At 30.7% G+C, this 12,838-nt stretch overlaps 4 protein-coding genes across 6 annotated transcripts in view; 2 read left to right on the top strand and 2 right to left on the bottom strand.

The window, feature by feature from the left end:
* Positions 1-6,702, top strand: part of LOC139099610 (uncharacterized) — a 48,740-nt gene extending 42,038 nt beyond the window's left edge. Inside the window, exons 2-5 of the mRNA XM_070652123.1 lie at positions 4,941-5,516; positions 5,584-6,054; positions 6,120-6,189; positions 6,248-6,702. Of these exons, the coding sequence (XP_070508224.1) occupies positions 4,990-5,516; positions 5,584-6,054; positions 6,120-6,189; positions 6,248-6,358 (1,179 nt within the window). The 5' untranslated portion in view covers positions 4,941-4,989 and the 3' untranslated portion in view covers positions 6,359-6,702. The remainder of the gene's footprint in view (positions 1-4,940; positions 5,517-5,583; positions 6,055-6,119; positions 6,190-6,247) is intronic.
* Positions 6,703-7,175: 473 nt separating this feature from the next.
* Bin1 (histone deacetylase complex subunit SAP18) lies at positions 7,176-7,961 on the top strand. The gene is made up of 2 exons (XM_070652085.1): positions 7,176-7,323; positions 7,388-7,961. Exons 1-2 carry the CDS (start codon positions 7,252-7,254, stop codon positions 7,856-7,858), a joined length of 543 nt encoding a protein of 180 aa, XP_070508186.1. The 5' UTR covers positions 7,176-7,251; the 3' UTR covers positions 7,859-7,961.
* LOC139099576 (mitochondrial amidoxime reducing component 2-like) lies at positions 7,879-9,324 on the bottom strand. 2 transcript variants are annotated; one of them, XM_070652084.1, is made up of 4 exons: positions 9,191-9,324; positions 9,058-9,111; positions 8,903-8,969; positions 7,879-8,851 (listed from the first exon to the last, which is right to left on the bottom strand). In XM_070652084.1, exons 1-4 carry the CDS (start codon positions 9,195-9,197, stop codon positions 7,975-7,977), a joined length of 1,005 nt encoding a protein of 334 aa, XP_070508185.1. In that variant the 5' UTR covers positions 9,198-9,324; the 3' UTR covers positions 7,879-7,974. The 2 variants fall into 2 exon arrangements, with proteins under 2 accessions (XP_070508185.1, XP_070508184.1); XM_070652083.1 differs by having other exon boundaries at positions 8,903-8,981; positions 9,191-9,315.
* Positions 9,325-10,951: 1,627 nt separating this feature from the next.
* LOC139099670 (synaptonemal complex protein 4) overlaps positions 10,952-12,838 on the bottom strand; it is a 29,946-nt gene continuing 28,059 nt past the window's right edge. For both annotated transcript variants that reach the window (XM_070652193.1, XM_070652194.1), the window contains one exon: positions 10,952-12,227. In XM_070652193.1, coding sequence (XP_070508294.1) covers positions 12,162-12,227 — 66 coding nt within the window. In that variant the 3' untranslated portion in view covers positions 10,952-12,161. The remainder of the gene's footprint in view (positions 12,228-12,838) is intronic.

Below are 12,838 nucleotides of genomic sequence, written 5' to 3'. Positions count from 1 at the left end.
CTGTACGACCAGCGAAGTAAGTAAGTATGAAGCTAACTTCATGTGAGAGAAAATTTGAATTTTTGAATTTCGTTGATTCTAAATTTCTAAACAACCTTAAATTTAAATTTTTGAATTCCGTTAAATTTGAATTTTTGAATACCGTTAATTTTGAATTTTTTTATTCCGTTAAACTTTGAATTCTTCGTTAATACATGAATTTCAAGCTCTAGAAGTGCAATTAAGTGCCATACCGTTTAAAAACAGATGAGTTTCATGAGTAAGCACATCCAAAGCTAGACAAAGCAACCGAAAATTGCTCAAAACGATTAAAAGCCCTGAAAACTGTCACCAACTATGCGACAAGTTCATCATTACAGACAATTACAAGTCTAGTTAAATATTTTTATTGCACTATTGTCTTCATCACTTTCATAATGTCTCGTCATCATCCACATACGCAAGCACATTTCTTACAGATGAATTAGATTTGATCAGAAAGCGACTGAAAAATTGTTGACTAAGTAGAAAAAAATTGCGATGTTAAATCCATTCCATGAATAAAACAATGGAAGAAGATGTTATTCACGTAATCGAGTGCCCGATGAGCATATTGTGCAGACATCGTTACTAATAACATTTTTGAAGTGGCGCAAAATTTAATAATTTGTGCTTTTAAATAATTGAAATATTATAAAATACGCAATTAATAACTATTTTGTGTAGTTTAAGCAGCATGATGGCTATGTCGAAAATATATTCATGTAATTCTCACTGTTGAAGGGAGAAACCTTCTTTCAGACGTAACGAGTCGAATTGATTCTGTGACCTTAAATACATTAACATCGCTTACCAATTTGATTATTGTTATTATAGGATTTTACTGTACTGGTCGATTGGATAGTTGAATATAAATTTAATTTTTTTAATCCGAAAATTAAATTTTAATCCTTGGGTTAAATTATGATCGTCAAAAATAAACCATGATGATCAAATTCGATTCGCAGGATTAACGTTAAATGTATCTAGGGATCAAATTTAAGTCTAATAATCAATTTCGATTCGCAGAATGAGATTTAAATGGATTAACTTATGAATTATCTTTGAACCACAGGATTTAAAATAAATCTCAGGATTTAAATTTAATTCTTACAATTTAACCTAAAAATTCTGAAAATGATTCCAAAACAGACCAATACTCAATACTATACAGAAGATACCTTAATAGTAAAATTCAATTTAATCCATAAATATTCCATAAAATTATTAAACATTAGTTGGATACGCGATTTTTCACATCATTGAATGTGGGCAGTTTTACTCATTAAACCTTAAAAAATAAGCATTTTGGATATAACACCATTTCACCATACGCGTAATGTTTAGAAAAATAAGGTAAAAACCTCATCATTAAATCTCTTTCATCATTAAAGTTTTTCTTAACCCCACGCAGATTCTCCAAAAAAATAAAGTAACATCAAAATCGCTTACTTAGTTCCATCTTGGATGTCAAGTAAAAATTCTAGGCGTCTATTTGACATTAGAAAGATTCATGACCGTAAAACATTGAAAAAATATGGAAGTTGTAAGACGAAGTCTGATTCATTGCAATGAAAATAAAAATAATAACATTGAGTCTTTGCACGCACTTAAGTTGATGATTTACGAAAAATATGAAAAAATTGTCACATCAGTCAGATGGTTGAGACGCTTTTCTGTCGACTGAGCTTAGTGCAAAACAATTTATCAAAATTAGAACTTTCAATTTTAACGGTTTTTGAGTTTTCAAAATTTAACGACTTTTTGAGATTCAAATTTTTGGAAAGTTCAAAAAAGTTCAAAAAAAATTTTGAAAAATTATTTGATTTTCAATTTATTGCCTATTTAACTGCAATTAAGGCACGATGTAAATGCTCTTAATGCACAATAACCATCAACCCACACAAAGTAATCAAAACAAAACAATCCAGTCCACAAAATCAAGCTAAAAGAGACAATACTAACAAGAAAAAAACTCAATCATAAAATGAAGAGCAAGCAACTGTCAGAAACAATGAGTTAGCTACCTTTTCGCTTGCATGAGCTCTTCAAACTCATTCGAGCTTAAAATTTGTGTTAAGCCCTGAAAGATCTCTGTCGCTTAGTATTGTTTTTTCTATGTTTTGTGATTATCAGTGGAAGCTTCTGTTTTGTGCTCATAGAAAGCAATTTTTGAAGACTTGAATTGTTAAATAAATTTTATAAATTCTCTACACGCACAATTTTTTTGTGGATAATTCTATTTAAGATAAACGTTTTATTTTATTGTTCCATGCGAATCACTTCTTGAGCCTATTTATTCATGCCTTCATGGCTGTTGTTATTGTTCCTAACTTTTTATATCAACAAAAGTTGTTTTTTGTTTGGAGAAACTTTCGATGCCGATCTTCTGAAAAATTGTGCTCATTTCTTGTCTGTATATTGGACCAACAATCGATTGAAGTGCATATTATTGGTGTTATTTATTGCCATGATACAATAGCTTGCTGTTAAGGGTTTATTGACGCATTTTTCTTATCGGAAATTGGATTTTTTGAGAGTTTTGACAGTGCTGGATCTTGAAATTGATAGCTATGACAGTAAATTATGAGAGGAAATTCTAAATTTCCTGGAAATTACAGTCATAACCTGTCTGTGAACAAATCATAACCTCAAAAATCAACATCCAGAGAACCTCAAAAAGTAACTGTCTCAAGTCAAGCCCCTTCCAGACATCCAGTTCATCCTGTTACTTTTACTTTCATAACGCCTTAAATGATACAGTTCGAAGTAAATTACCCGAATGAGCCTTTCAGTAGCATTAATTTTAATACATACAATAAAAGTCTACACATGATGATGAATTGCATAATTTATTTTGGCTGTCTTTCGTACATTCAGAGCGTGTTTTGGATGATTGAAGTTCTTCTTCTTACTCACTCTGCTTTTTGATTATTCCGAAAGAAAATTTATGTTGTGGAAAGAAGAAAAAGTGACGTCGAAATGAGATAGGTTACATGATTAAACTGATGGTTCATATCATGCAGTAAAGTGGATTTAATTCTTTATTTACTTCGTGCTTGAATTAATCTCGTGTGTCTTAAAAATCAAAATGAGATGGAAAGCAATGGAAAGTGAAAATTATATCAAGATTTTCTAATAATTATTGAGCATTAAAAGCTGAGAAGTTGAGAAAATTGGAGGAAGTGAATGGATGTTAAGTTTTAAAGTGCAAAATGCACAATTAAGTGATGTAATTAGCAAGAATTTGTAAATTAGAAAATAACTGCTTTTAAAATTTTGAATTTAACAATTGAGGGGTAATTCACTTATGTCATAATGAACTCATTAGTTGCAATACCCGCATCAATATTTTTATTCAGTCTCTTTCGAGACTCTGAAGAGTAAACATCAAAAAGAAGCACAAACTACGTAATTAATCAATTTTGAGCCATCTATTCAATCAAATTGAAAACAAAATCCACTCACCAAAATATTAATGATCGTAGTAAACGATTAAAAATACTCAAAAATAATTTGTAGCACATTTTCCACCTTTTATTTATATCAATCAAAATTGGCAAGAATAAGAAGTAATTTCAATGAAAGTAATTTGTACGTAAAAATCATTATTATGTTCAGCACGTATAAAAATTTATTATATTTAACAAGTCATAAATCAATAAGAAGTTTTCTAGCAATTTACAATTTCATGTGCATACAATAATCAAAATCAGATTGCATAATTTTCCGTGATTTATATGACAATATTTTATATACAGACCGGTCGTGCGTAACATGCTTTCATTTAAATTATATTTAAGATTCATGTAAAATTGACTGTGATTTATCTGTATGAATGAGAATGCGGAGCGAATCTGAGATTGATACATGATTTATATGCGTGAATGACGTGGATTATGTGATATGAGGCTGTGTTGCTGAGCTGATTAGAAGGCTGTAGAGAGTGTATCGAAATATTTTGTTAGTCTAAATTGAATTTAGTCTAATACTTTAATTTCTTAAGTATAGGAGTTTTTTGTCGGGAACTAAGAATTAGGGAATGTAAAATTTTAAAACAGGCAAAGAGCGTGCTCATCTAGTATATTTAAAAGAGTGAGCAAGTTCTCGAGAGCTTGCTATTTGTCTGTTAGGGGTAAGTTTATACTGTAGAGCTTTTATAGAACGGATCTGGATGTATTTTAACTGCCTAAATAATTGGAACGAGAGCTTACATTAATACTGGATCTAAGATCCAAAAGTTTTCAAATGGAAATTACCCATTAGTACAGAAATGAGATTATGTGCTGTATTCTAGAGATTATATATGCATAATATACCATGATGTTGATTAAAGAATTGCTCTTAAGGACAAAATCAAAGCTATTTTCGAGTTATAGAAGCGCTGTCGCTCGATTCAACAGAAAAGATAAATAAATACTAATAATAATGCAAAGTCAAACTAGAAAATGTCATGTAAACAGCTACTTCCAATCAAAATCAAACAGTAAACAATGCTACTTTCAAGTCAAACCTCCTAAACTTCCTGCAAACAATTATAAATTTCCAAGTCATAACCTTATCATTTTCAAGAAGCATAAAGGATGTCAGCATTTATAAATCCATTGTCCGTGTCGCTTATATTACATTTAAAACACTCAATTTCAATATAAAAGTCAAAACCGCAAACCAAAACAATCTACGTTATTGTTCCTCACACCTACAATTAGACACTTGTATAGCATACAGCGAAGTATAATTCATTAACAATGCAATGCACAATTAACAATTTTAAAGGTCGGCTGATTTAAAATAAATAAGCTTTGTCGTGCATCAAATAATCAAAATCAATTAGCAAGTGGCCAATAATTACGCTGCTGTATTTTTATATGATTAATATAAATTTAAAGCTTAATGCAATTCTCATTATTGATTCATTATAGGCTGAAAATTTTCCACATCAAGCTGAAACGATACACATTGAATTATAAAATGACATTTTATTGGTGGAATCATTGGTTCTGGATAACATGCTGCACATTACTTCTCATCCAGCAACAGCATCAGTCAGCAATTTATGCAATGCCAGCGTCATTTTCATCACTAGAAACGATATCGACATCATTAAAGTCAGCATTAGTCCAAAATGATAATTCATTCCAGCAGACAAATGAACAGCAACAGAAAGTAGCGTCCGGTAGTAAATCCGCTCCAATGACATTCGAGACATCTGACACTGATGATCTTCATGGTGGTGCCAGTGAAATCGATGCAGAAAAGATTGCAAAAACGAGTGAGTGGCTTATAAAGCCGAGCACGAAAAATGAATCAAGTAATACAGCAGATAATAAGCCAAAATTCGTATCCGTAAAATTAGAAATGAATGTGAATAGCCCAAAACCCGAGGATATAATTAAGTCATTCAAATTATCCAATGTAAATAGTACAAATGAAAATATTTCAACAACAATGCCAACTACGATGTTGAGTAGTGTGACAGATTCAAATGCCATTTTAAGGTAAATTTTCCATTTATTTTTTGGGACACATTCCATAAAGCTAATTTTCCCCGCATTTTATCCACAGTTCCATTAATACATCAACAACTCAAACCACAAAACTCATAAGAATTAATGAAGAATCTACATCACCGAATGATGAACATATCCTTACAGTAAAGTCATTAAATTTATCAACGACAGACGTAACAGAGCCTAGTGATACGAATGATACAGTTGAAATCGTCATGACTGATGACGAATCTAATTCCACTGAAATTGCAGAGCTTTCTGAGAGAAAATCGAAAGGACTTTTGGGTGGATTTAGTGAAGATCCTAAAATTGTCAACAACATCAGTTCCAGATCAACATTTCAAGTGACCCATTTGAGTCAAAGTTCAACAAACGATGATAGATTATCGTCGGAAGCTTTATTCGATACAGATACGGACAATGGTGGAATCACAATGAATGCTGGTATCATATCTATTATATGTGTAGGGATTATTGGATCCTTATCAGCATTTAGCATCATGTTTGTCTATGTGTATAGGAGGAGGTTTGTTATTGTCAACAATATAGATGATTTATGTTATTAAAATGGAATATTTTCTTCATTGATAGATTTCTGAATAAGCCACAAGCATTAAGTGAACCTGATTCCAGTGGATACATAGATGACAGTACAATACGGGTAAGGATATAGCTATTGTAAGCTACTTATGATTTTAAACAATATTTTTTCATTACAGGACAACTCAGATGAACTGTACAGCTTGGACAATGACTCATTTCTAAATTCACTAGAGGCAATGACAATTCAAAACTATTGGACTGATAGTGTCAAACATACCAAACTTTAAATCAGCAACAACTATACTCTTGATAAAAAACAAGATTTGCGTTTGAAAGCGAGAATCAAAGTAGTTACTTCGTATTAGAATAAAATTTTAGACTATAACAATAATTTCCAGATACATATACATTATATATCATGAAGGAACGTGTAAAAGACATACCTAACTATAATTAATATATATATGACTAGATTTTTAAAATGTTAATTGTATAGTGAATTAAGTTTATAATTTCATTTCCTTAGTACTTAATGATAGTAGCAAGAATATTTACATATAGTGTTAACTGTTATAAACAATTGGAGTGAGTTTTATATCTCTTTGAGATTACTTCAGCAAGATGTGATTTATGTTTTAAAATTAAGAATGAATATCAATGAAACTTTATATTTTGTACATAATTGGAATCGAATATACTTAAATTAACTAATAAATTAATGATTTAGAAAGAAATTGCAGTTGTGTTCTTCTTTAATTAATTAAAGTCTATCAAAATGTTTCAGCTGACCGTTACAAGCATGACCAAAAATTTTACACAAATGTTTAACGGTTTCTTGAAATTCAAATTTTTGATTAGCACTTTAGCACTGCTAAAATTTGAATTTTTTCCGTTAATTCTCATTTTCAAAAATCTTTCAATTATCCAACTTATCTCTCTCAATGTAGACTAATTATCAAAGATTTCCATCATAACTATCTCTATAACTCAAAATAAACACGTTAAAACAGCTAGAATTAACAAAAATATCAATTTGAAAAAAGTTTCTAAAATAACGGTTTTCAAAAATTCAAAAACTTTTTTTTCCTTTATAAACTTTTTTAATTCTGTAAACATTTTATCGATAAAAATTATTGATTAAATTAATAACAGAAATACAGTATATTGAATACCATTGACCATGGCAGGAGTTGAATCAATGATTGTAGAAGAGAAACCAAAAGAAAATCGCTCAGAAATTGACCGAGAAAAGGTAAATTAATGAAAAATTAATTATTTCATATCAAAATTTTCATTGCCGCATTTTACGTTTTTAGACATGTCCGTTGCTTCTTCGAGTATTCTGTTCCTCATCAGGCAGACATCATTCAATGAATGAATATTCTCATGGAAGTACGCCATCAAATGAATTGCAAATATATACATGGCTTGATGCATCATTAAAAGAATTAACACAACTGATCAGAGACGTTAATCCAGATACACGAAAGAAAGGAACTTACTTTGATTTTGCACTCGTCTTTCCTGATAATCGTTCTGGATCATATCGTATGCGTGAAATTGGTGTTACATGTAGTGGACAAAGAGGCGCAGATGATAATAAGACATTAGCTCAGGCAAAGTTCCAGATTGGTGACTATTTGGACATAAACATAACAACACCAAGTCCTAATTCTGGAATGAGATCGAAGGATCAACGAAATGATAGACGCGATAGAGACCGAGATCGTGATCGTGAGCGAGAACGAGATAGAGACCGTGACCAACGAGATCGACGACCATACTAAATTTAATTAATTCATTTAAGTATTTTGCATTTTTCTTATAAATTTTCTCCTTTTATTTTGTAAAATTGAAAGTTTTGAGTAAAATTTCTGGATTTCCTGTAAACTTTTTTTGTCATTTAATATGAAACATAAACGGAATCGCCATTTCTGATAGTTCCAGCTTGTCTTAATCCCAAATGAATCCCAAGTACTGGAGAAGTAGGGGAAATATTAGGAAATAGTCGATACTTCCTCAATGTCTTGAGTGGCTCTTCATTTTTGTTCCTTTCACCACTTGACGGATCGATAGTAGTAAGCGAGCATCGAGTACATGGTTGAATAACTTTAAAAACTGCGTCATTGCCAATTTTTACAAACTTCCAATAATCTTCATCCCAAGCATCTGGTCCTTTAACAACAAAATTAGGACGAAATTGTAGTGGCGTAACTGACTTTTCAAGTCGAGAGTTTAGTTCCTCCACAGAATTAACATTCATAATCATGTACGATGTTTCATCATGCAATGATCCAGTATCAATTCTATCGGCTGTCTTAAATTTATATCCTTTTGGCACAATGTGAGGCTTTGGTTCCTTTGATGGATAGAAGATAAGCCTGAATCCATCATCCTTATTGAGTAGGAATTTTGAGAACCATTTAGCTGCTTCATCACCACAGTCTATGACTGTTGCTTCGTCTTTCCAAATTGTCACAGTCAAATGTTCCTTGTTATTGTACAGTTTTTCGATGTCAATTTGAATCTCGTCCATTCCAGGTGCTAGAACTCTCATAATATTACCCTTAATTCTTGGGGTAATGAGGACCATTCTCGGGTAAGTTCTTGCAGACACAAACTCATTGTTTGATTGACGGATTACCATGAATGTTCGGTCTCTAAGATGCCCATTTTCAGGTCCAAGATTGCTACATTCAAACTCATTTAAGACAATCGGTCCACAAGACTTGATTGGGAAGATCCATAGATTATGAGATATTACACCGACTTTCTTCCATCTGAAGCATAAATACATGTTTTATAGATAACAATCACCTCAATATACATACTTCTTAGGCTTTTCCTTGTAGAAGCACAGCTGATTCTTCTTCATATAGTAAACAACACCGCCGGCAACTACGCAAGCCGCTTAATATGCAAAGAAACAACAAAAATCTTAATGATATTTAAATTATCAAAATCTGATGTTGACCGATGTCACTACCTATTGTGGCTATTGTCATTTTAGTATGCGGATGGGACAGTATCTCAACAATTCCTATAATAAATGATAAAGTCAAATTATAAGGCAATTGATGATGAAATAATTATGCAATTTAATAACTCCTGGATCTTACTTGACATTTTAGAAGAGCAAATACGTGCTTCAGCCTCAACAAAAGTGTAACTCAATACTAAAATACGTAAATAGTCCGCCGTATGATTTTACAATCTGCAGCTTGTTATCTATTAAACAAAAGTGTTCGTAGCTTATTCGGAGTGTGTTGGTGATATGCGCACGAATATTAACGAGTATGTGATGAAGTAAATAGTAAACACATTTGACCTTCGAATTCGGCGTGAATTTATGTGTTGGCGGTGCTGAATAGAGAAATTGAGCATATCTTTTAGAATCAATGTCTTATCGGATGATACAGTATGTAGGAAGATAAAGGTTTCGGAAGAATAGATACTGATTTTGTGCTGATAAATGAAATTTAGTGTGATTGCCTTTGTTGCCAAGTTGATAAGATGCATTAAAGTACAGATTAGCTATAATAAAGGTGAAGGAACCCAAAAAAAGTCACATATCTATTTTTAAAACCTTAAAACTATTAACGGAAATTTAGAATTTGAAATTTCTGGAAACCGTTCAATTTCTCAATAACTGTTGTATAGTTCTCACAATAAGTAAACAAAACATCGTGCATTTTAATTTGTGTCCGTTTTAATTAAAATTTTATGTATAATTAATCATGTCGGATAGAAACAACAATCAGGAACTGAGGTTCAGAGATAAATTTCCAAAATTGTTTAAATTATTCAATAAAAAACCACCAACGCCACCTCCACCACCATTTGTACCAATAGAAATAGAATCCAGTGATGAAGATGAAATTATCGAACCTAATGATTACGGCATAAAAGGATTAATTAGTGGATATGAAAGATGGAAGTTTAGTAGTAAACAAGGATTAAAATGCTTACTTTCGATTCATAAGCTAAAGGAAAGAGCAAGAACATCCGAGACGTTACTTCAATGCACCGATTTTAAGGTTAACTGCAAGAAATTACAATCCATCGAGTACATATTACAAGCCATAATAAATGATGTATCTCTGGTCCAGGCACGCTTACAGCATGAATTAAATTTTCAAAGGGCTTTACCACGACCCTCTACTGATCAGATAATTGAACAGCTCATGTCAATGGAAGGCTTCCTCGAAGTGCTTAAACTAGCTTATGAAAATGATCTGGCGATTAAGAAAAGAGTTATTGAAAATATTGCCAATACTGTCTCGCATCAAGAATCTCACATGCTGTTAGCATCATGGTATTGTCATTTAAATACCCATGAAATTCTCAAGCTTATTACACAATTAGAAATTTCTTCAGATCTTTATGGCATTAAATAATATTAAGTTTCTAATTTGTTATTCGTTATTTGTTACTAGAATATACCTAAGAAGGAAATAAATATTTCTTGTTTGTTCTTCAAAAAATTCAACGGTTTTTATTTGAATTTTAAAAAATTTTCAACGGTTTAAATTTGAATTTCAAACTTTACTTTTTCGTTAAAATTTAAAGTTAGAATTCTGAAACATAAACTAGTTATTGTTCAAATCATACATAGGAGATCACGGATACGGTCGCAGAATTCATAGAATACAACGCTAGATACTGATGTGACGAAATAAAGTTTCAAAAACGGTTCGGAAGGAACGTTCAGTAAAAAAAATTGTGAAAGCGACTGAATAAATTTCAAAGAATATTTAAATCTCAGAAAACCGTTAAAAGATTTTTTTTAGATAAAATAGAGTTAAGGTAGTTCCTGGATCTCAAATGACCTGTAAAATCTAAAAATTGAGCTGCAATTATTCAAACTAAAACACACATCATCCATTTAAATCATCACGCTTAATCCAGCATGATTTCATTTGAAATTTAGTTTTATTTACACTCGAAAAAATAATTCATTTTTTTTCTTACATGCATGGCTCTTTAAATGTTTTACAATTTTTCTTACAAAAACATTAAATTTTTGTAACATAATAAAAATTTAAAATGAATTGTCAAAAAATAAAAGTTCTTTTTTTAGCAATAAAGCTTCGAAAGTTGATACAAAAAAATAATAAAATTAATAAATTATTCTAACAAAAGTTTTACTTTAATTGTAGCGAATTTTCGTAGGTTTTTTGATTGATGGTAGTTGGCTGATTCTTAGTAAGATGCTTAAGATTGGGTATTGCATTCAATTTAAGTGTGACTTAACCTAACCTCAATCTTAAGCATGATACATATGAATACTGAGAAAATCCCTAGACAATGAAAATTTTGCGATATATTGAGGTACGAATGAGTATTTTTCATGGATATACCACGAAAAAAAGTCAACATAACCTCAAAAAATCTTTAAAATTTCCATAATCCAGGGAGAACCTATCTATTTACAAATGTCATATTATCTCAAAATCAAGTAATCTATTTAAGGTGGAAACAAAAAGTGATGCAGGGTAAAAAGTTGATTCTCCCCTGAACACATAACCTCTCCCAATTTATTATTATCTTTTTACATAATTCATATTGCTTTTTTTTATCAAATCCTACACTTTCATTTGTTTCCATTAGTTCGAACAATCATAAATTTCACATGTTGTCCTTAATTGTTTTCTTTTTTTACATAACACCACAGTCATTGTATTGAGCAAGAGGTAAAATACAAAATTATACAAAAATGATAAAAAATAAAAAAAAAAATAAAATGCGAAAAAAACCACTTTTTTATAAAAAATTTACAATAGTATTGATACTTTTTCGGCAGATGTGCAAAAAACTTGTGTATTGTGATGTAGTTCCTAATTATAATAAGCATAATAGAAAGATAATAGTTGTGCATGATGAAAAAGGAATAGGCAATGAATACAAAGTAAAACATATAAATTCTTCAGCAATAATTAAAGCTGATCAGATGAAAAATAGGGACAGGAGTTAAAGGCAAGAAGACGTAAAAGATTGGTTAGTCTAATGAAAAATAAGAGAATTTGAGCAAAAGAAGATTCGTTGATGGATGAGCATTTTTGCTGAGTATGAAGATTTCAATGTCATTTCTTAAATGAGTGCTGTAATTAGTCGGGCTTTGAAGTTCACGACTCGTTCACTTGTTTGGGCGATTCGCTAAAATGAGATATTAAATTTAATTAGAGTTTATTGCATTTTTCAATTATTTTTTTTGTGTTTTTGAATGAAATTGTTTACGATTCGGATGAGAATTGATTTGAATAAGTTAATCACGTAGTTCTTAATTGCTATGTTGCAGTTATAAGTCGGAATTTGATGAATCAGTACTTAATTAATGCTTGAGATTCTATTTTATTCGAAATTTAGACATTTTGTACTAGAGTTTTGTCAAAATTCGAAAATTTGTACTAGATTGTTTATTAATTGAGTCAAAATTACAAAATTGTACTTCAAAAAACTAGATTACGTCAAAAAAGACTAGATTATACCGATTTTTGCCTAATTGTACAAGATCAATCTAGTCCAAATTTTGAACTTATCTTAGTACTAATTAATCTGGTACAAAACGAGTTTATCAGGATCATTCTAGTACAAAACAAATAATTTAGTATTAGATCTTACAAAACAAAACGTACTAGATTATGATAAAGTGTACTAGAATATGTGAATAATGTACTAGATTTTACACTTAATCATTCAAATCCATTAAAAATGAGAAGAATAACCAACAAATTCAAAATGGACAAGCTCAGAGACTAGCTTATGCT

The sequence above is a fragment of the Chironomus tepperi genome, unplaced genomic scaffold, assembly GCF_022539635.2.
Source record: "Chironomus tepperi strain 1889 unplaced genomic scaffold, CSIRO-AGI_Ctep_v1 contig_479, whole genome shotgun sequence".
In the NCBI taxonomy this organism is placed as follows: domain Eukaryota; kingdom Metazoa; phylum Arthropoda; class Insecta; order Diptera; family Chironomidae; genus Chironomus; species Chironomus tepperi.
Note: the sequence above shows the minus strand (reverse complement) of the source record. Positions and strands in the feature narration are given on the sequence as shown.

What these genes read in the sequence shown, in the direction of transcription:
- Bin1 (XM_070652085.1), top strand. Translation starts at nt 7,252, where the DNA reads ATGGCAGGAGTTGAATCAATGATTGTAGAAGAGAAACCAAAAGAAAAT. An exon ending in CAGAAATTGACCGAGAAAAG is followed by an intron (nt 7,324 to 7,387) that starts GTAAATTAATGA and finishes TTACGTTTTTAG; the next exon opens with ACATGTCCGTTGCTTCTTCG.
- LOC139099576 (XM_070652083.1), bottom strand. An exon ending in AATGACAATAGCCACAATAG is followed by an intron (nt 8,982 to 9,057) that starts GTAGTGACATCG and finishes TTGCATATTAAG; the next exon opens with CGGCTTGCGTAGTTGCCGGC. An exon ending in TACAAGGAAAAGCCTAAGAA is followed by an intron (nt 8,852 to 8,902) that starts GTATGTATATTG and finishes TTTATGCTTCAG; the next exon opens with ATGGAAGAAAGTCGGTGTAA.